A 20,822-nucleotide genomic window follows, 5' to 3' on the forward strand; every position below is an offset into this window, starting at 1 on the left:
CTTCAGCTAATTCTAATGACCGTGAATGACTTCAGTGGCTTTAAACTGAAAAAGAGTAGATAAGAAAAAGAAGAAATTATTTTCTCTGAGGATGGTAAGGCATTAGAACAGTTTGCCCAGAGAAGTTGTGGATGCCTTGTCGCTGGAAGTGTTCATGGTCAGGTTGGATGGGGCATTGAGCGTCCTGGTCTGGTGGAAGGTGTCCCTCCCCATGGCAGTGGGTTTGGAACTAGTTGGTCTGTTAAAGTCCTTTCCAACACAAACCATTCTATGATTCTGTGACTTCAGTTCAGTGTCTCCAGCCATTTTAAGTAAGTAAAATATATTCAGTGACAGTGATGATTGATCTGCCTATCATATAATGAACTAGGAAGCAGTTTGCAGTATGTTAAAGACCTAAGTGTTTCCTGCTTATATTCAGTTTCTGTTTTGGGAAAACAAGATGTCATAATGGCAGAGTTAAGGAGAGAACTGCAGAAGACAGGTGATCAAGCAATGACTAAATAAAAACCACATAATGGAAGGAAACTTATTTTGGTTCCCTGAATATGATACAGAATTAAACATGTTTACCAGCGTTCATGACTAAAAAGAGAACCAGGTCATTCTGCCTTTCTTCCCTTCACTGCCACTGTAAACACTCACTCCTAACAGACCCTCTCAAACAGTTTTGTGTTTTTAGGCATTATCTTGCACGTCATCATGCTACTACATGCTGCCTTCCCTACTGAGAAACTATTATAGCACGCTGGACAATAAAGGCTGCCTGCTGTGATGAATGCTGGCTACCCAAGGGCAATGACATCCTTCCTGACTTCACTTCTGAGCTCCTGACTGTGCCTCTCAGCAGACCTGTATGAAAGATCTTAAATAAATTGATCCTTGGTGTTTTTCACTTATTCTTAGGTGGTGAAATAAATTTTTTAAAAATCCTAAAAAAAGGAAAAGTGTTTCATTTTATTGTTGTGTACAAAGTAAGCAACTAACAAAATTCATTTTGTTAACAGACAGAAGGAACTGCAAGTTAGCACAAATGGAGGAAAAATGTTGGTTTAGTCTTCTCTATACAGCTTGGTGACTTTATTTTTAATTTTTATTTTTTCTCAAGGCTTCAGAAAATGTATTTCAGCATCTGACTTGTGTATGGTTGCTCCAAGCTGCTCATAAATAAAGCTGATCAAGACTTCTTATTGATCAGATTTTGATTTCTTCTCTCAGGCAAAGTAAACCCAAGAATGCTGCATTTATCTGCTTGTAGAAATACTCTTTTCATATATTTAGATAATTGCAGCTGTAGTCTTATCAGTTTTTGATGAATTTGGAATTTCAAAGTATTTCTAAGAGTCAATTTCCTTCTGTTTTAGCTGTCTGCTGCTTGATTTTTATTTATTTTACATTTAGCTTTTGGTTTGATTGGTGTCTTGAAAAGTTTGTGACACAAAAAAAGATTATAGAGATTGGAAAAATCCTTTATCTTTTGTTACATTCTTTAGTTTTCAAATGCTCTTTTAAATTTTTTGTCTTAGAAAAAGAACTCTGCTCTGACACTGTCTCTCTCAACCGAAGGAGGATGGCTGTTGAGGGTAAAAAAGTCTTAGGGTCAATTCAGTTATCCTACAACGTTTTCCTGATCTTCGGTGATGATGTGCCATGTTTTTGTTACAGCAAAGCTACACTAGGCTTTTGCCTGTTTCCATCTAACAGGTTGTTGCTAATTCTTTCAGAATCTACTATGCAACAGACACATTTGATTCCTCAGGGTGCAAAGGGGAGCAGAATGACCTATTTATTGCTTGTGTCTTATTCTCAAAACCTGTAGTTAAGTCTGACTTATTGAATCTGTAGGCTCTTGCAGGGTAGTGACATGGGCATGCATGCTGTTGTCCAAAAAAACATTCCAATATCTAGAACCTGGAAAAAGCAGTCCTTTCCAAAGACTCTTGAACAGTTGTGATAAATTTTCATTTAGAATAGTGTGCCAGGAAAGAGATGCAAGAACAGTTTCACTTGCGCACGCTGAGTGATAGTCTCTGTTTTTTAACGAGGTGTGCCAGGATTTGCAGCGTGCCTGCAGGTTGTCTGGTATTCTGGCTTGCTGGAAGCTGTGGAATCTCTACAAATGGGATTTCCTGGGCTCAGCTCCCAGTGTGGCATTTTTGCACTTTTTTAGGAGATACTCTCAATGGAGTCCTTTGAAGCTATTCCAACAGTTGAATATGACCCACTCCAGGAGATTTTACCCCAAAATCATTAGCTTGACCTGTATCCTTAACCAGCTGTAATCAGTTTCCCATGTTACCCAAAATGCTTAATTTGGTTGCAAAATCCTGTAATACCTACATTATCCTGGACAAGAATTATTTTCAGTTGTCCTAGTAGCTGTCTTTTAGAGTCCCAGGGATGTGCCAGAGCCAACATATATTATAGTCTTACCTCTTGTGATACTGTCTCCCTAAAAAACATTCTAGAAAAAAAGGTTGCAGATCCTATGTTTGAAGGTAGTTTGGCAGCCAGGGACCTGGTCTGCATTATGGTCAACTGATATCTGGGCAGTCCTCTCCCAAACCCTGCAGAACAGCCATCTGTGTTTGGCATATCTGGAAGCCAGAGGGACTGTCGTCTGACCTGGTGTGCAGATGCAGAGTTCATGAGCACTTGAGAAAATGTAACCCTGAGACTGATGTCTCCTGCAAAAGTTGTAACTGGATTAAGATGCCTCTTAGCGTATCTATTCCAAATATTTTGAGAGAAATTATTGCTTTACATGGATTCGAGGCAAGAAAGAGCTTTCCAAAGAAAACCATTAAATAAATTTGGTGAAATCTAAAGCTTATGGTTTCTTCTCCTGAAAATTTGCATTTCGATGTTGATAATGTGCTCGTCTGTCACAGTGGAGATTTTGAGAGTTACACTGAAGATGAGCATGGAGTAATCTAGTTTTCCTATTTTGTTTTCATCTTACATAGAAGTCCACTAGTGACTTCTGGAAAACCCAACTCCAGTAGAATAACAGTAGTAAAAAGAAGGGGAAGAAAAGGCAGTTCATTCTTGTGACACAGGATAAGTGCAGCACTCACAGGTGCTGTGTAGCTTGGGACTATGAGTTACAGGCTGTTAAGTGTTCTGCTAAGCCATGTGTTTGATTCTACAAGTAAAAGTAAGTGAAAAGTAAAAAGACATTTGCCTAGTACTTTCTTGGAGATTTTACGCTTACAAAATAAAGTTTCTGATCTCCAGCAGATCACTGCACTTCCAGTACCAGTACATATTTTGTTTCTCCCTACTGGTCCTTCGTGCAACAGTTGGTATTCAGCTTTGAACATCAGCTATGGTCCTTTGCATTCCAAACATCTTTGGTTGTGAAGAACCCTTGGTGGTTTCTACTGGACACCAAGATAATGACATGTACTACATGCTTGTAGTAGTGACCTACAGACCTCATCACCGACCCTTCGTTTATCCTGCATCGAGGCTACCCAAGAGATACTACCAAAACTTTCCAAACAATTAAAATGAACCAGGATTTTTTCATAGTGTGTTTTGTTTATTTGCGGGTTTGATCCTTTCATTTGGACCATGTATCTTGTACTCTGGTCAAAAAGGTCTTTTTCCATGCAGAGATTGGGTGAAGTATTGTACCAATAGATGCCAAAAGACATCTCTCCAGCCCTTGTATTTAGTCTTGGAAGAACATCAATTTCCTTTCAAATTTTGGCTAGTAAAACTAGGCACATACAAGGCTCCTTCCCTGTTTTTTTTTTAATTTTGGCAAATTATGAACTATTAAAATTAAGATCAAGCTTCCTTCCACAACCTTGCATTGATTAGACTTTTTATAATCTGGTGGTGTTATAAACCTCTTGCAGCAATAAGAATACCATCATTGATGAATGGAGGAACTCTCATTTAAGCTGTAGAACAGGCACAAGTGTTTATGTTAAAGATCTGTAATTCCCATGTTTTGTCTTCTGCTGGGAAGAGTTAGATACCATGCAGAATTTTCTTGGAGCATAGTTTCAAATACCAAATTAAATACCTTATTTTTTATTAATAAACTATTTGATGTGAATACCCTTATGGGCTGTTCATTCCAACAGCCTGTGTGGTCTGAGGGATGTTTTTCTATACTTGAAGTGATCATATTAATACTCAGCTTTAACTCTTGGTGTCTAATCTGGTACCTTTCTAATCATAAATTTGACATGTCGAAATGCCAGATTTTGAACCTAGGACAAAGTTACACTGGGCACGAGTATGAATTGTGAGAGGAGTCGCTGGAGAGCTACCCTGCACAGAGGGATCTGGGGATGCTGGATCTGGGGCAGCATATTGGTGGGAGTCAGCAGTGTGCCCTGGCAGCCCAGAGAGCAAACTGCATCCTGGGGTGCATCAAACACAGCATGACCAGCTGAGCCAAAGAGGGGATTATCCCACTGTATTTGGTGTTGATGTGGCCTCATCTTGAGCACTGAGGACAGTTCTGTGACCCACCATTTAAGAAGGACATTCAGGTGCTTGAACGTGGCCAGAGGAGGACAGCACAGCTGGTGAAAGGGCTGGAAGTCACCATCCTGTCAGGGGTGGCTGAGGCCTTTGGGGCTCTTCTAGTTTAGCAAAAAGGAGACTGAAGGGTGACCTCATTGTTCTCTACAGCTTTCTGAGAAGGGGAAGGGGAGGTGCTGAGCTCTTCTCCCTGTTATCCAGTGGCAGGATGTGTGGGTATGGTTCAAAGCTGCACCAGGGGAGGTTTAGATTGGACATTAGGAAGCATTTCTTTACTAAGAGGGTGGTGAAATACTGAAACAGGCTTCCTAGACAGTCGATTGATTCCCCAAACCTGTCAGTGTTTTGGAGGCCTTTAGACAATGCCCTTAACAATGGTTTAGCTTTTGGTCAGCCCTGAACTGGTTAGGCAGTTGGACTAGATGATTGCTGCAAGTCCCTGCCAGCTGAACTATTCTATTCTGAAATATTTTCTGACTTGGTATTCACATTGGCATGGCTTAACCCCAGTTGGCAACCAAGCGCCACACAGCCCCTCACTCACTCCTCCCCTGGTGACACGGGGGGAGACCTGGATGAGTAAAAGTGAGAAAACTCATAGGTTGAGGTAAAGACAGTTTAATAGGTAAAGAAAAGCCACACATGCAAGCAGAGCAAAAGAAGGAATTTATTCACTATTTCCCATGGACAGGCAGGTGTTCACCCATCCCCAGAGAAGCAGGACTCCCTCACATGTAACAGTGACTTGGGAAGACAAACATTTCTTTGAATATCCTCCGTTCCTTCTTCTTCCCCAGGTTTACATGCCAAGCATGATGCCATATGGTCTGGGATTTCCCGTTGGTCAGTTGGGGTCAGCTGTCCCAGCTGTGTCGCCTCCCAAATCCTTGGGTACCCTCAGCTTCCTTGATGGTGGTGTGGGGTGAGAAGCAGAAAAGGTCTTGGCTCTATGCAAACACTGCTCAGGCATAATGAAAACATCCCTGAATTATCAACATTGCTTCCAGCACAAATCCAAAACACAGCCCATACCAGCTACTATGAAGAAAATTGATGTTATCTCAGCCAAAACCAGCACAAACAAACTCTTAGCAATTCTGTTGTCCTACCTTTTTAAGCTACAGACAGGTTTTTTTGTAACCTTCTTTGTTAAATGTCAGAGAAATAACAAAATTCACTGGGACACATTGGAGTGGTTACTGGTTTTGCTACTCTTTGATTCAGACCCTGTCTGTGAAGAAAAAAAATGAGATGAATGCACAAAAATAGGGAAGTGAACAGTGCACTGCATGGCTGGATGATGGGGGGAGGTGACAGTCCTGCTCCACTTTGCACTGGTTCAGCCTCACCTCGAGTGCTATGTGCAGTTCTGGGTGCCACAATGTAAGAATGATAACAGGGCTTTGAAGATGGTGAAGGGTCAAGAGAGGAAGGCATGCAATGAGTGACTGAGGTCACTTGGTCTGTTCAGCCTGGAGAAGAGGAGACTGAGGGGAGACCCCATTGCAGACTGCAACTTCCTCATGAAGGCAAGTGGAGGGGCAGACACTGATCTCTGTGGTGACCAGTGACAGGACCTGTGGGAATGGCCTGAAGCTGTGTCAGGGGAGGTTTAGTTTGGATATCAGAGGGTGTTTGGGCACTGGAACAGCTCCCCTGGGAAGTGGTCACAGCACCAAGCCTGACAGAGTTCAAGAAGTGTTTGGACAATACTCTTGGGCACATGGTGTGACTCTTGGGGATGGTGCTGTACAGGGCCAGGAGTTGTGAGTCTCTTCCAACTCAACATATTCTATGATTCTATGATCTGTTCCTTGTACCCACATTTATAAAGCTCTAGAGAAAGGTAAGTATGATACAGGTGCCTATTCAGAGATATGGCAAGCTTGTAGCAGCTTAGGACTGTGCAAGACCTTTCTTTATTTGTCTTTCTGGTCAAAGGCTACATTGCTGTTGCAGAGTATGAGATTCTGGCAGTCTAGATCTGACTTTTTTTTGAGGTTATTTTGTCAGGGGGAGGGCAGTAGAGGAGGTAAACTGCAAGCTGCAAGAGTTAAGAGACAGAAGGAGACATGTCAAGAAAATACTGAAATATCTTGCATTCTAGGTGATTTTCAGAGCTTATCTGAAGCTGTAAGGGATGGGAAAATCATTTTAATCTCTGGTTGGCTTGTTCTTACCAGCTCTTGGCCTGAGGACAGCAGAGGTTAACAGCAGCACAGTATTTCCTGTACTTCTACATGACAGTGAACAGGGTGATGGTGGGAAAACATGCTGCATTCAAACTATCTGTAGCTTCTAGCTTTAGTGTCAAAGATATTTTGGCCCCACAGACGATTGATGGATTAGATATTTTATTGTTTTTATTTATTGGCCAAACCTTAACTCATATGAGCTTAGTGGTTTCCACACTAAGATATATGGGAAGCTGGCTGAAGCAGTCGCATTAATAAATTCTTTTTGAGAAGTGTGATACATTGCTGAGTTCCAAGAATTTACAGATATGAGATGGGGAATGATTGGCTGTGTAGGAACACTAGAAAAAGTCCTGAGAGAAGAACAGCAAACTGAATGTTAGCTACTGATGTAGACTGATGAGGAGAAAGAAAAAACCAAAATGGAATGTAGAACCAGCATTGTCATATGCAAGATAGTAAGTAATTCCTGTTTTACTCACTTTGCATTGAATACCATCTCCAGTTTTGAGCATCCACAGTTTAAAATATGAATAAGGGTGATCAGAAACCTAAAAAACATAATGTCTAGTAAAAATTGAATTTTAAGTGGTTGTTTTGCCTAAAAAAGACACAGTGGAGAGACATGGGAAAAGCACTCAAATATGTGAAGTGCTTTTGTGTGAAAGAGTAAAGAATTGTTTTCTGTGTCTGCTGAGAAAGTAATGAATAACAACCTTGAATCGTGGCAAAGAAAGCTGTTTTCAGGAACAAATACCTAATGTTTAGAATCACAAAGAATTTCAGGTTGTACAATCTCCATCCTTTGAGGTTTTTAACAACAGGTTATAGTTAGGCCAGTATAGCAGTGGCTTAGATACATCATATTTTTCTTTGGGCAAAGATTAAAAAATAAGTAGTCTTCTGATAACTTTAGCTGTTTAGCACTCTTCTGTGTTCACTAAATTTCTGACATTTTAGTGATCCACTTATTCTTTGTTCCACCTGTCTGCCAGATAGAGCCTTACAAAGTTGAGCATGTTCTTAGTTGAGCATGTCCTTGGCTGGTTTCAGTTCTGGGGTACTCCTGGTTTGTTTCTTTTTTTTTCCTCCTCTATTTTTTGCTGACTTGTAAAATAAATTAATGTGTCTTCTAAAAATACTATATTCTGTGAGAGTTAATTTTGTAACTTCTACTTGGAAAGAAAAACAGTAGAAGTTGGTCTGCTGATCTTTAGGAGTGGAAAGTTGGAACTGTGGCTGCAGCTGGAGTTCTTCAGGGTGGTACTGGCAGAGAGAAATTAGTGAAGAATCACCTTTGGGGGCCATAGTCACACATGAGCCTTTTGTGTTATGATAAATCCACCTTAGCTACAGCTGGTGGGGTGAAAGCTGCATAGTGCCAAGGTGTGGAATACTTTAGTTATTTACCAAACTGAAACGGCAAGCTTTGATCTAAAAAGCCTCTTTAGTAATTCTTACAGATCTGGCCCAAAATTTTGGTCTGAGAGTGACACAGTCTACAGGCAGCAGCACTCTTGGATCTGATTCCAGCTGAGAACTTCACTGTATAGCTGTCATCTTCAAAAGGAGCAGAAGTAGAAAGCAGCAAAACTCAATCTATATAATTTGTGAAAGGAAAATAAGGTACCATAAATATTTTATATTGTCATTTCTGTATTTGTCACTCTCAAAAGATAGAATGAAAACCATTAATGTCATTAAGTGAATGGCAGTGAGACAACTACAGAGATTATGAATGAAAGGGATATTTTTGGTGTTGATAACATAGGAATAAATAGACTTGGCAGCTGATTATGGAAGACTTAGTAAGTGAACTGAGAAGAGCTTTATTTAATACAGTTAGGAAAACCTGCATTATTGTATCTTGGCATTTAGTCTTCAACCAGCTAATGACTGAGCACAAATACTCTTCACATTGTATTGAATAAATGTAATTCTTTTTATTTTCTTTTTTAATTATAAGCTAAATGAAATAGAAGTGTTTAAGTGTCTATTTAATAAGAAATTGATATATTGAAATCACTATTTCTGTATAGTTAAGTCACATCTTTAATTTAGGTATAAGAAGTTACCACTGCAGCTGTAGTTAAAATGAAAATCATTATCATAGCATTAGTTTAAACATCAAATTTTGAAGAACAGAATCTATGTATTCCTGAGATGAATCTACTACTGTTGTTGTCTCTAGCATCTGTAATTAGGTACAAAAAAATCCTGTTATGCCTCTTTTTATGATAATAGCTAATAAACTCATGTGCTTGACATATTCTTTTTTATCTATCTGAGTTGTACTCACTCTTGAATTAGTTCAGATAATTACAGCCAAAGCTTATCTCCATTTCTCTGTCCTCCAGAAGTTTCTACGTTTGCTTTGGCTGACCAGAGACTCAGGTCTGTATAGTTCTATTCCCTGCTGCTGTTCACATTTAGCTGACATTGTTTTATTCTGAGAAGAGAGGGTGTTTATCTGTTAAAAAATACAATGCTTGTGAAATACAGAATGTAGCTTACAGTGCCACTACATTTTGTAATAGGGTAAAAGAGCACAGAAAAGAGCATTTCATCATCTTTGGTCCCAGTAATTGTCTTACCTCTACATCTTTATTTGTGTGCAATTACTTATGATCCCTACAGTCCTCCCTCTGCTGCTGTAAATTATGTAACTGTGTTATATTTTGTCTGCAACATTAGCAAATGATATATGGAAATCTGATACAGTTTCTCAAGTGGCTTGTAATCAGGCAGAAGTAAAACTGGGTTTACGTGGCAGGGATTTGGTAGTGGGGAAGTTGCAGGGGTGATCCCTGCAACTTGCATCCCTGAGACGATGTCAGGAGCCATCCCATTGTCTCACAGAGCTAGTTCCAGGTTTTCAAAGGTGAACCTGCTGCTGCTCAAAGCTGAGCCCATCAGTGTTGCTGGTGGTGCCTCTGTAATAGCAATTATAGGAAAGGCTAAACAGTGGGGCAGCTGTGAGAGAGGAGTGAGGGGAAAAAGAGAGAAACAACTCTGTAGACACCAAGATGAAGGAGGTGGACGAGGTGGTCAGGTGTCAGAGCAGAGATTCCTTGCAGCACGTGGAGAAGAGGAAAATAAATTTCCCTCCCTCAGCCCATGGGGAGCCATGGTGGAGCAGATATCCACTCTGCAGCAAGTGGAGAGCCCATGCCACAGCAGATGCACGAGCTCTGAAGGAGACTGCAGCCCACAGACAGCCCACAGAGAGGAACCCACACTGGCACAGGTCTTCTGGCAGGACCCGTGACCCTGCAGGGTGCCTGTGCTGGAGCAGTCCCTTCCTGAAGGACTGCACCCCCGGAAAGGACCCATGCTGGAGCAGTTCTTGAAGAACCGCTGCCCAAGAAAAGGACCCACTCTGGAGCAGTTCATGAAGGGCTGGTTCCTGTGGGAAAAACCTCACACTGGAGCAGGAGTGGCTCAGATGAAGCATTTTGGGGTGACCACAACCCCTATTCCTCATCCCCCTGTGCTGCCGGAGAGGGGAGATAAGAGTCAGGAGTGAAGTTGAGCCTGGAAAGAAGGGAGGGGTGGGAAAAACTTTATCAAGCTTTATAAATCTTTGTAAATAAAGAAAAATAATGAAAACTGTAGGTTCCTGACGGGAGATCTCTATAAGCAGATCTTTGAACAAATGGTTTATTGCAAAGGGCGTGGGTATAGGGGCACTGCTCAGAGCTGCCAGACTCAGCTTGGAGCAGGCCCAAGAGAGCAAGAGAGTAAGCGGGTAAGAGAGAGAGAGAGAGAGTGTAAGAGCAAAGAGAGTGAAGAAGAAGTAGTAAGAGTGTGTGAAGTCCTGGTTACAATACAATAAATCATCTTCTGTACTGAATATTCTAATTGTCACTAACCAATCTAATACAAGATACAAATCCTATAGCATTTACATACAGCCTATAAGAGTTCTTATATTACCATAGAGTGTTACATCTTAACTTCTAAAAACTACTCTTTGGAGCCCTTCTGCTGAGCTAGTAGGGTCTGCTCTGACCCTTGGACCTGCCTGCAAGCAGAGGGTATTGTTCAATCAAGAGGGGATTACCTTCAGTCGGCCATACCATTGTTTTCCAGTTGTTCAGTAACTAAGACTTGGTATTTCAAAAGTGGCTTTCATTTCGATGTTGCCTGTAGTTTTCATATTCCCAAAATCTTTTGTCAGGCAATCATATTTATAAGGCTTTCCTGTTTCATCTTCCCCAACAAAAACCTTATCACTCCTGGCTACTGCCTGTGAGTCTTTTCTGCATTCATGCTGTTTTCTGCACATCCACTGCTTAATTAATAATAAATAATTGATGATCCAGCAATTGAGCCTAGAGAAGGGCAAGCAGTCTTCAGCAGTCTTCCCCCCTACCCCCATCTTAGTTTTCCAAGGAACTTAGATTTTAAGATGATCTAAAGGATGCAGAGAAATGTCCCCTTATCCTGAAATCATAGGAAAGGAAGGTCTATGTGCTGTCATGAAGGTGAAGGAGGGTCAAATACCCAAGGCAAATGGTTGTTTATTTTTTTCTGTCTTTTTCTCTGATTTAAAAATCAATACATTTCTTTAGCATGCTCACAGAGATCATGCAAAGAAATTCTTTCTCTCCTATTATAGTAGTTAGGGTTTTTCTTGAATTGCCTACAGGCAGAGGTGGATGATCTAACAGGGAATGAGTGATAGAGCACAGCTACATCGCCCCACTGAATATACTGTGTGGATTTAGTGGCAGAATCTATGCTATGACACCAGAAAGATATATGGTGTTTCAAAATGTAGGAAAAGAAAAGAAACAAAAGCAAGAAATTGAAAATGAAGTATATTCTGAGGCACGACACCAGAAAGATATATGGTGTTTCAAAATGTAGGAAAAGAAAAGAAACAAAAGCAAGAAATTGAAAATGAAGTATATTCTGAGGCACTGTGATAGTATTTTAAAGAATGAAAGGTGAGGGTTTAAAAACAAGGGATGAAAGAGGTATTATCAGATGAGGTCATGTGAGCTGTCACTGGGATGATCAAACAAAGTTGTAATTATTTTTTGTTGTTGTTGTTTTAAAGACAGAAATATTTAACCTATTTCCTATTTATTTTGGAAGAAGAAAACATCTGTCATGGAAACTGTATGATTTAAATAAAAAGCATATGGCAGTAATAATGTAATTAATTTTTAAAGAAAAAAATGGAAGTGTAAGAAGATTAAATTAACAGGATTACAAATGTAATCATAACAGACAATAGTATTAGATCTTTAGCAACTATTTGGTTGCTGTAAAAGGCTGCTGACAGATGAAATAATCATCATAATCAAATATATCAAGTTAATTTCTGTATTTCTAAAGTACTTTTCCTTCACCATATCAGAAAAAAATATTAATGACAAAATAGAGAATTAATACTTCTGAATGGACACAATCTTGGCTGCCCTCATGATTTGCAGTAGTAAAAAAATTTATTAAATTTCTCTGAACTGACCTTTGATCAACAAGAGGTGGCAGGTTTATTTCAGTGCATAAGAATTGCTGTTAAAGATTTCATTTACTTTTCAGATAAATCAGTCTTTACGTTAGTAACTACATTTCAGCTCTTTTTTTTTTTTCATCATTTAGTTGCTTAAGAAATCACAAATTAATTAGCTCCAAGAGCTGCCAAACTAAATCTTTAATTGTTTATTTGAATTGTAAGGTATACTTCCTTCAAGAGTTAGAGTAATTAAAACAAACAAAAAACTCAGGATTGACTACATGCAGAATAAATGTGTTGTGTGTTTTTTAGAGATTTGGGTGAATTATTTCTTCTAATTTTGAAATGGTTGTACAGTGCACTAAAAAAGCTGAAATAAGAAGTTATGGCCAGAAGTAATCAATCTCACTGTTTGTATCCACAGGCCATTACATTTCTCCTAGTTAATCCTGTATGATCCCTTTCACTAGACATAGCTTGTGTTTTTTGAGGCACAACTTTCAGGAAGTTATTGTGACCCTACCTAAGTATCCTATTATACTGCAAAGACTACTTGCTGTAAAACCATTTCTCACATTGTTCTGTGCCTTAAGTTGTTTTACACTGCTGTGTAAAGAACTTAAAAATTCACATGACATTTTCTTGCTTTGTCTGTTTCTCTGTATCTGTGTATCACTTGGCTCCTCTTTCCCTGAGCAGTTCAGAACATTAGATTAAAATAGTCTCTGCAGTTCCCCAAGTATGGAAGAGGACAGACATCTGCAGGAGAAAGCCAACGTTTTCGAGTCAGAGGCCAGGAGAAAAGCACTGACCTACCTACCAAACATGTTCTGCTGTAGGTGATCTTATCCTTTTTTTCTGAGGGTATTTTTTTTCATCTTTTGGTATCACAAAGGGTGTTGGCAAAGTTATCAGAATGTTTTTTCCTAAGAAACAGCAAGTCAGTAGTGTAATTTGGTTTAGTGGGTGATCTAGCGAAAAATAGGGAAGTATTTAAGCAGTATTGCAGTCTTTTGGAGGGGCCTGTCTACATGGAGGCCTTTGGGGTATGAGTGTAAAGAATTTAGAGCAATCTATTTGTTAAATATCATATGGGCACTTCACACTTTTGAAATTTGAATAATGTTTAAGAATCTTATATTCTTTTACATTATTAGTAATATTTGGTTTGTTTACTTGGGATTTTTTTTTGTTTTTTAATTTATTAAGGTTAGTGAAGTACAGATGGTTTTGGTAAATGAGAAATTTTGTTTCCGCTGAGTGATAACTTTTCTACAAGGACAGATTTAGGAATATTTCTAGTTAACTTCATACTTTACTTGTGTTGATTTGTTTCTCAACAGGCTTTGTTTTTCAGAGATTGCCTGAATTAACTGTCTTCCAAGCCTATTTTAGATTTTTCCTTTCCATTTTACTGCAAGCATGACACTAATACCAAAAGTTAGCACATGTTGTCTTTAATGTGGCAGCATATCAAAGCTTTCCTGAAGTGCAAAAATTTTTTCATTCCCGTTAGCTCTCATTGTCACTTCATCATACTGTAACTTAAGTAAGCATGACCATGTTCATTTTTAGTTGCCTAAGTACTGAACTAGAGTTCTTTCATTTCTGTTTTTTTCATTTTATTTCTTCACTTGCTTGCTTCTGCAAAGAAACTGTGGAATAGTGATGCTGCTGATAGGCTTCTTACACATTCCAGGTGTCCCCAGTGATATGAGTACTGAAGTCAAATTCTTTCCATTCTTTAGGTTATTCCTTTTGAACTGGTAAAATTCTGTGTATAGTTTTATTTTTATTTCAAAGGTAACAGTTCTCAAAATCTTTGGCTTCCATTGCTGGTTTTGATTCAGTATTCCCCATTGCCATTTCCCATTGCCATTATGTTCTGCTCTTAATTTTCAAGACTTTCCATTCATAGCAATGTTTCATTTTCCAGATTTTTTCTCATCTTCTTATTGACCCTCCTGGCTTTCAGTATTTTTCAATTCAACTAAGTCAGGTTTATATCTGTATATATTTTATTCCTCTTTGCTGCTTTTAGCCCTCTGAGGAATTTAATGTAACTTGTTTTTCTAACCTTTCAGACTAGAAATTTTAAAGTGTTTTCTTCTTGCGGTTTCCTTCAAGCAGAAAACAATCTGTTATCCTGTCATTATATTTGTACTAGCATTATATTTTAATTATCCCAGCTTCAACCGTCATTTCACATCCCTTCTATGTTTTTCCTTCTTTATCCCTAGACTTATAGGATCACAGGTTAACTCAAGTTAGAGAGGACCTCAGAAGGACTCCAGTCCATCCTCCTCCTCAAAGCAAGGTCAGCTGTGAGGTCAGTCCAGGTTGTTCAGAGCTTTATTCAGATGGGTTTTGAGACACTTGAACGAGTGAGGCTGTACAACCTCTCTGGGCCACGTGGTTCAGTGCTCACCTGAACTCTCTCCAGTTTATCAGTGTCCTTCTTGCATCAAGGGCAGGCTGCAAAACTGGATGTGTATTTCAGGAAGGGTCTGATGACTTTTTAATAAAACAGTATGATCCCTCCCCTCTGTCTGCTGGCCATGTTCCTGCCAATAAAGTCTGGAATGCTGTTTGCCATCTCTCTGCTGGGACATGCTGCTGACTCATGCTCAATTTGCTGCCCTTCCAGCCAGGCAGTGCCCAGCCTATGCCATTGCAAGGGTTTCTTCCTTCCTAAATACAGGACTTTGTATCTGTCCTTGTTGAATTTCATGTATCTGTCCTTCATGAATTTCATGTCAGCTCACGCCTCCAGCCTGTCCAACTCTCCCTGGGTGGCAGCCCTGCCCCTAAGCATATCAACTGGTCTCCCCTAATTTGGGGCCATCTGCAAACTGGATGGTTGTGCATTCCATTGCCTCCTCCAAGTCTTTGATAAAGATCTTATTGTGTAATTCTGTATGAACACCCTTTGCCATATTTTTTGTTATAAAACAATTGTTTCTTGACAGAAAATATTTTTTATTCTTGATCCTTGTGCTTAGATTTGCATGGCTTCAAGCAGTCAGTGTGACTCTCAGTAAACTATGCTTAAGTATATCTGGTGCAAATGAAAAGGTTCACTGAGATTTTTTGCCAGTTTTAGTGGCATCTTTAAGACATTTTAGAAATCAGTATCGCTGTTAAGAAGTTTCTCATTTTGGAAGTTGTACCTTCCAGAATTTATCTCTGAGCAGATAAATGATATTTTGCATCTGCTTCAGTGCAAAGTGACTGTTCACAAGAAAGTGAGGCTGGTTTTCCAAGGCTGTTATGCCACTTTGCACTTTGTACCTTCCACCAGAGAGGGAGTAGGTTCAGCTGAAAGGCAGCAGCTGACACACAGTTGCCCTCACTAAGCCAGTGAAATGCTATGGGAAATATTTCTGTGCAAAACCAAAAACCTTCTGTGCAAAGGAAAAAAAATCCAGAGTCTGAATTAGTGTTTCATTTAATATATTTGGTTACTGTATCAGTCTTTTTTTTTTTTTTTTTCCCCAAAAAGGATATAGTTGTGCCTGGAGGAAAAGGAAGGTGATGAGGCCAGCAAAGCTTCTGTTGAGATAGGTGGCAGTGCTGAGTTAATGGTTGAACTTGATCTTAAAGGTTTTTTCCAGCCTAAACAATTCTGTGATTCTGTATCCAACACCTTACTCTTCCTACTTCTGCACCAGTCACCTTCAAGGGAACCTGCTTCAGCTACTCATCAATTTTATACCTACTGGTTTCCCTCAAATAGCTTGTCCTGTTTCCTGAGAACTGCAGTTCCTTATGTCAAACCCTAACATTTTTATTTATATCCAAAAAGAGACAGAAAGCATCAGAACCCTTCAGTTAAAGTTCTTGCAAACAGAAAGGCAGTCCTACCTACTAGTGTAAGATGCTTATGAATGATGTTCTTAAGTGGAAATGAAAAAGATCGTCTATTGATTGAATAAACTGGGCTTAAAATGTTCAGTGTCAAAGTTCCATTGATGCTCCCAGGATCATAAGTGACTGTGCCATTTTTAAATATAGGAGCTGGACTTCTAGGTCACAACCTAAATACTTCTTAAAATTAAATTCTGGAGCTTGAGCCTTATTATTTCTAAGAGAAAAGGAATGCCTGACTCAGATCTCTTAGCTCATTTACACATTTAGGCTCCACATTGTATAATCAGCTGTCTGAATGGCTTGAGACACTTAATATGTGCACTGGGGCAGATGCTGAGTTACAATCCTTAATCTCATCCATGTTTCATCTCTGAGCTGCATCTGACAGTGTAGGCATAGCTTCTGGTTAGCCTGACAGTCACAAATAGGGAACTGGATTGTTACTTCTCAGAACACACAGGGAATGTGGATGCCCCAAATCCATTGATTTTCAATTGGAGTGGACACTTGGCCTACTTAAAGCCTTTAGAAATTCCCAATCAAGACAACTGGAAGCAGGCATTTGTTATGCTTTCAGTGTAGAGGGACTGGTGTTAGTAAGTGGCAGGGAGAATAATTGCATGGGAAGGAAAATGTACTTCAGGCTGATGATACTTGTGCTGCTTGCCCAGCTGCAAGGCTCTGATTCTGGAACAAGAGGGCATGGAAAGGAAGAGGGAGGTTCCCTTCAAATCATTGCAGCTGTACAAGTTAAGGCAACACACAGAAACAAAAAAAAATCCCTGCACAAACCAAAAAAGAAAATGCTTTTAGAGCAGCTGGTAAATTGAGACAAAAATGTCATTGCCCCAACCCATAATGAAATATAGTGCTGTGAAAATGCTGCTTCCTCATCTGGAAGTAACAAGATGTTTCACCTGGTGTCATTTTATCTGATCTGACACGGAGATGTGAAGTCCCCCAGAGCATCTTATAAATTTAGAAGGGAGTTTGTAGACAAAAATTCTCCTGTCAGTCAAGATCATGTAATCACAGCATCTTCCTGATGGACAAAACGTTTGTATTTAGGTATCACATTTACATTTAACAAATGAACTAAATGAGGATAGAATGTCTGAATTTGTAAGCTATTTTTGCTTTAAATTCAATGTTTGAGAGTAGGGCAGAAAGGTTCCATTAACATCAATATTATGCATTGTGAGGGCAGTGGGTGTGTGCAATGGCATCCACAAGGGAAGTGAACCTGGGCTGGGAGCTGCTGCATTCTCGTGGGAAGGAGCTGGTGGCAAAAGCTTCAGGCTGGAAGGGCTGGCACACTTAGCTGCTTTTTAGGCACTGATGGACCAGAGTGCTGTGAACAGGTGTTGCAAAAGGGACTTGATTTCTGGAGCTGGGAGGACGCAAGGCACCCAGAGCACTGCCTGGGCTTCTGGTCATGGTTGCTCTTTCCAGTTCATGCAGCATTTTGAGTCTTTGCTTTCAGTTCTGCTGGGAGCTGCTGCTGGCTGCTACTGGGAATGGCTGAATCCTGCTTTGGGAAGGCTGAGCTCCTGGGGAGGAGCAGTGTTAACTTTGCCACAGCCATTAGCACAGCAGGGACACGCAGCATCTCTGCTCAAACTTGCCTGTGGTGGTGTGGAGGGTGTGCAGGGGTGGTCTCAGCATCCTACAGGGCATGTTCCCTGTTACAGACTAGCACTAATGTCCTTTGCATGTTGGAGGCCTTGACTGGGATGGCACATCAAGGGAGGCTACTGCTGGCCTGTGTGGGGCTGCAGAGCCCCAGGGGCTTCTCCTGGGGACCTGCACACTGAGTGAAGCACTGACTTGCCTGGGGAAGGAGCTGCTGGAGAGCAATGCTGCCATTCAGGGGGACCTGGGCAGGCTGAAGAAATGAGGTGGCAGAAATCTTATGAGGTTCAGCAAAAGCATATGCAAGGTCTTGCCAATGGGGTGGAATAACCTTGCGTAAAATGATGGGCTTGGGGACGAAATATCTGGGAGGCAGTGGTACAAAAAGGGATCTGAGGGGCTTGGTGAACAGCAATTTGTGTGTGAACCAACAGTGTGCTCTTACAGCAAAGAAAGTCAGCTGTTTCCCTTGGCTGCATGGGCAAAAGCATAGCCAGCAGGTCAGGGGAAGATCCTTGCCCTCTACTTGGCATTTGCGAGACTGACTGTGGAGCACTATGTCCAGTTTTGGCCCCCCCAGAAAAAGTAGGATGTCAACTTATGGAGACCAAATAAGGTGGCCAAGGGACTGTAGCAAATGGCATTCAACACAAGCCTGAGAGAACTGGATCAACTCAGGATCCAAAAAGATGGCCAAGAGACCACCTTAGTGCTGTCAAAAAGTACCTGAATGAAGGGTACAGAGGAGATGGAGCTAGATTTTTCTTGGAGGTATACAGATATGATAAGAGGCAGTGGACACAAGCTATAATACAGAAAAGTCTGATTAGGGGTTAGGAAAAATGTTTTTACCATGATGGTGATTAGGTACAGGAACTGGTTTCCAAAAGAGGTTGTGGATATTTTCAAGACTCAAGTGGACACATCCATGAACAACCTGATCTAATTATACCTGCTTTGAGCTGAAGGCTGGACTAGGCAGTTTCTCCTGACCTAATTATTCTAATAGTCTGTAATCTCATATTTTTATGTAAAAGTTGGAATTTCTCTTTGTTCAAATAATAATAATATTTCCTGAGGTCTGTATTTAGTAGACCCACACCAGCCAAATTATTTTTTATTATAATGTTTTCTTTCAGGAAAAATTACTAATTTACTGAGGTAGTCATTTAACAAATTGAGCACCAAAATGCAGTTAAGATATAAATTTATATAGCTTTGTTCAGACTGGCAGTGTAGAAAGACCTGTTTAGCTGCTTTAAAGCACATGCATTTCACTCAGGCACATGAATTTCACTGTAAGAGGCAAGGACTTTTAGATGTTGCACTGTCATACAGTATTATGCCTAACTCTTGTTGAGTAAGTGCTCTATGTCAGGTTTAAGCCCTACCAGTAGGATTTGGTCTTAGGTTTTTAAACTTTTATCTTTTGTTTGTTAGCCTTCACATACTTTTGCTAATCTTTTTATTTCTGTAAAATTGCCAGGTATTCCCTGAAGTTTCACTGGAAGATGTTTACTAATGTACTTATTGTTCAGGATATTGAAATCAAGGTCCGGAGTTTCCTAATTTAAAAATGTCTCTTTTTCTTCTCATCCAGGTCAATATAAGCAGCCTGTGCAGAGCACTGCGTTCATAAATGTGAAACAAGCCCGCACCGTCATGTTTGGCACTAAGAGGTCAGTTTCCACCATTTTTGTTATACTTTGCATCTCAGAAAAAAAAAAAAAGTATGGCTGTTGTGATTCTAATCTGAAAATTTTGCATTTTCTAAAAATCTTGTTATACAAAACACATCAGTTAGGTACGTTACTTTTTCTATTATAATGATTAGGTTTTCTTTGCTGTAAAGCTCTGGTCTGCTTTGACAGGTACGTGGTATGCAGGCCAGGAAGCATAAATGGCAAACAGCATCCCCAAGGCAAGAATGCCAAATAGGACACTGTACTAGTGCTGGAGGACATCCCTCCTGCTTTCTAGAATGGAAAATAACACCAGGCCAACAAAGCACAAGTGTAAGATAGGTTCTTTTCTGTCATTTTAGGGAGTCTGTACTGAATATGAGGTAACATCCATTTCTTACTCTCTGTGATTCAGTGTCGTACCCCAAATGTCTCAAAAAAATCAACACTTTTGAGTCCATGATGTCTACTTCCTGAATCTTTGGTAAGCATCAGGTAATGTGTATCTGCCATCAGACAGCGTGGCCCTGCTGCCCCCACAGTTCCTGCAGCCACATGAGCCCTCATGGCACCCCAAGGGCACCCCAAGGCACCCTGTCAGGTTATCAGGTACTGCAGCTGCGGGCCTTCTGCAGGGGAGTGTGATTTCTCTGCATAACAAAGATACTATAGACCATTCCTCTCCTTGTGAACTCCCTGATTTTTGTGCTTGTTGTCAGGCTTTTAGGTTTTCAGTAGAAGCTAGTCAAGGACTTCAGCACTTGTGCCCCAGTTGCATGGCAGCCTAGTGAAATGTTTGCCCTGTGCAGTGGCAGAGAACCTTTAATCCGGTACCTGCAGAAATACTTCACCTTCTCCGAATTGTTCTGAAGAGGTGAGGCTGTCTTGCCCTTAAGAAGCACATATGAAACAGCATCTTGCATGTCTGCAGGAGTCAGAGGTGGCAAATGATCAGAAAAAGCAGCTTGGTTTTCTGAAGCTCCTGCTTGAATTTCAGAAGGCTTCAGTGTGAGCTGCAGCCTTGTTGGAGTCAGGGTGCTACCAGGGGCTCCCCATTCCCCTGTGCTCCTTCTCACATGGCCAAGAACTCAGCAGGATGTTTTGTGTCTGGCTGAAGTGGGATTGGCAGCTGACTCCAGACTCTGTTACCTTTTATACAAGATGCATATGCAATACATTTTTAGGGTATCTTTCCAATAAAAGGAAACTTTGTATTTTTAGATAAGAACAGAATCTGTTGTTTTGTCAGTGTGATGAGTTTGACATAACTGCTGCAGAAGGTACAGTAGCAGAATTGCAACTTCCCATTTGAGGATTTCTGCTTTCAATTCGTTGTCTCTGCAGAATATTAACACTCAAGTAAATCAAAGACATTCTATTAAATGAAATAAGTTATTATATTACATTATATTCACGTGGGTTAGTTATTTTTACCAATGTGAAGTACAACCCTATATGAACTTCCAGTGGCCT

The 20,822-nt window shown here is 40.3% G+C and overlaps 1 protein-coding gene across 5 annotated transcripts in view; it reads left to right on the top strand.

Annotated features, from left to right (window-relative positions):
* Positions 1–20,822, top strand: part of OXR1 (oxidation resistance 1) — a 276,024-nt gene that overhangs the window by 20,489 nt on the left and 234,713 nt on the right. For 3 of the 5 annotated variants that reach the window (XM_010404856.4, XM_010404857.4, XM_010404861.4), the window contains exons 1-2: positions 12,892–13,000; positions 19,268–19,346. In XM_010404856.4, coding sequence (XP_010403158.1) covers positions 12,907–13,000; positions 19,268–19,346 — 173 coding nt within the window. In that variant the 5' untranslated portion in view covers positions 12,892–12,906. Of the gene's footprint in view, positions 1–12,891; positions 13,001–19,267; positions 19,347–20,822 lie in introns of those variants that run through there. The other 2 variants (XM_010404858.4, XM_039549133.1) reach the window with 1 other exon arrangement.

The sequence above is a fragment of the Corvus cornix genome, chromosome 2, assembly GCF_000738735.6.
Source record: "Corvus cornix cornix isolate S_Up_H32 chromosome 2, ASM73873v5, whole genome shotgun sequence".
Classification (NCBI taxonomy): Eukaryota; Metazoa; Chordata; class Aves; order Passeriformes; family Corvidae; genus Corvus; species Corvus cornix.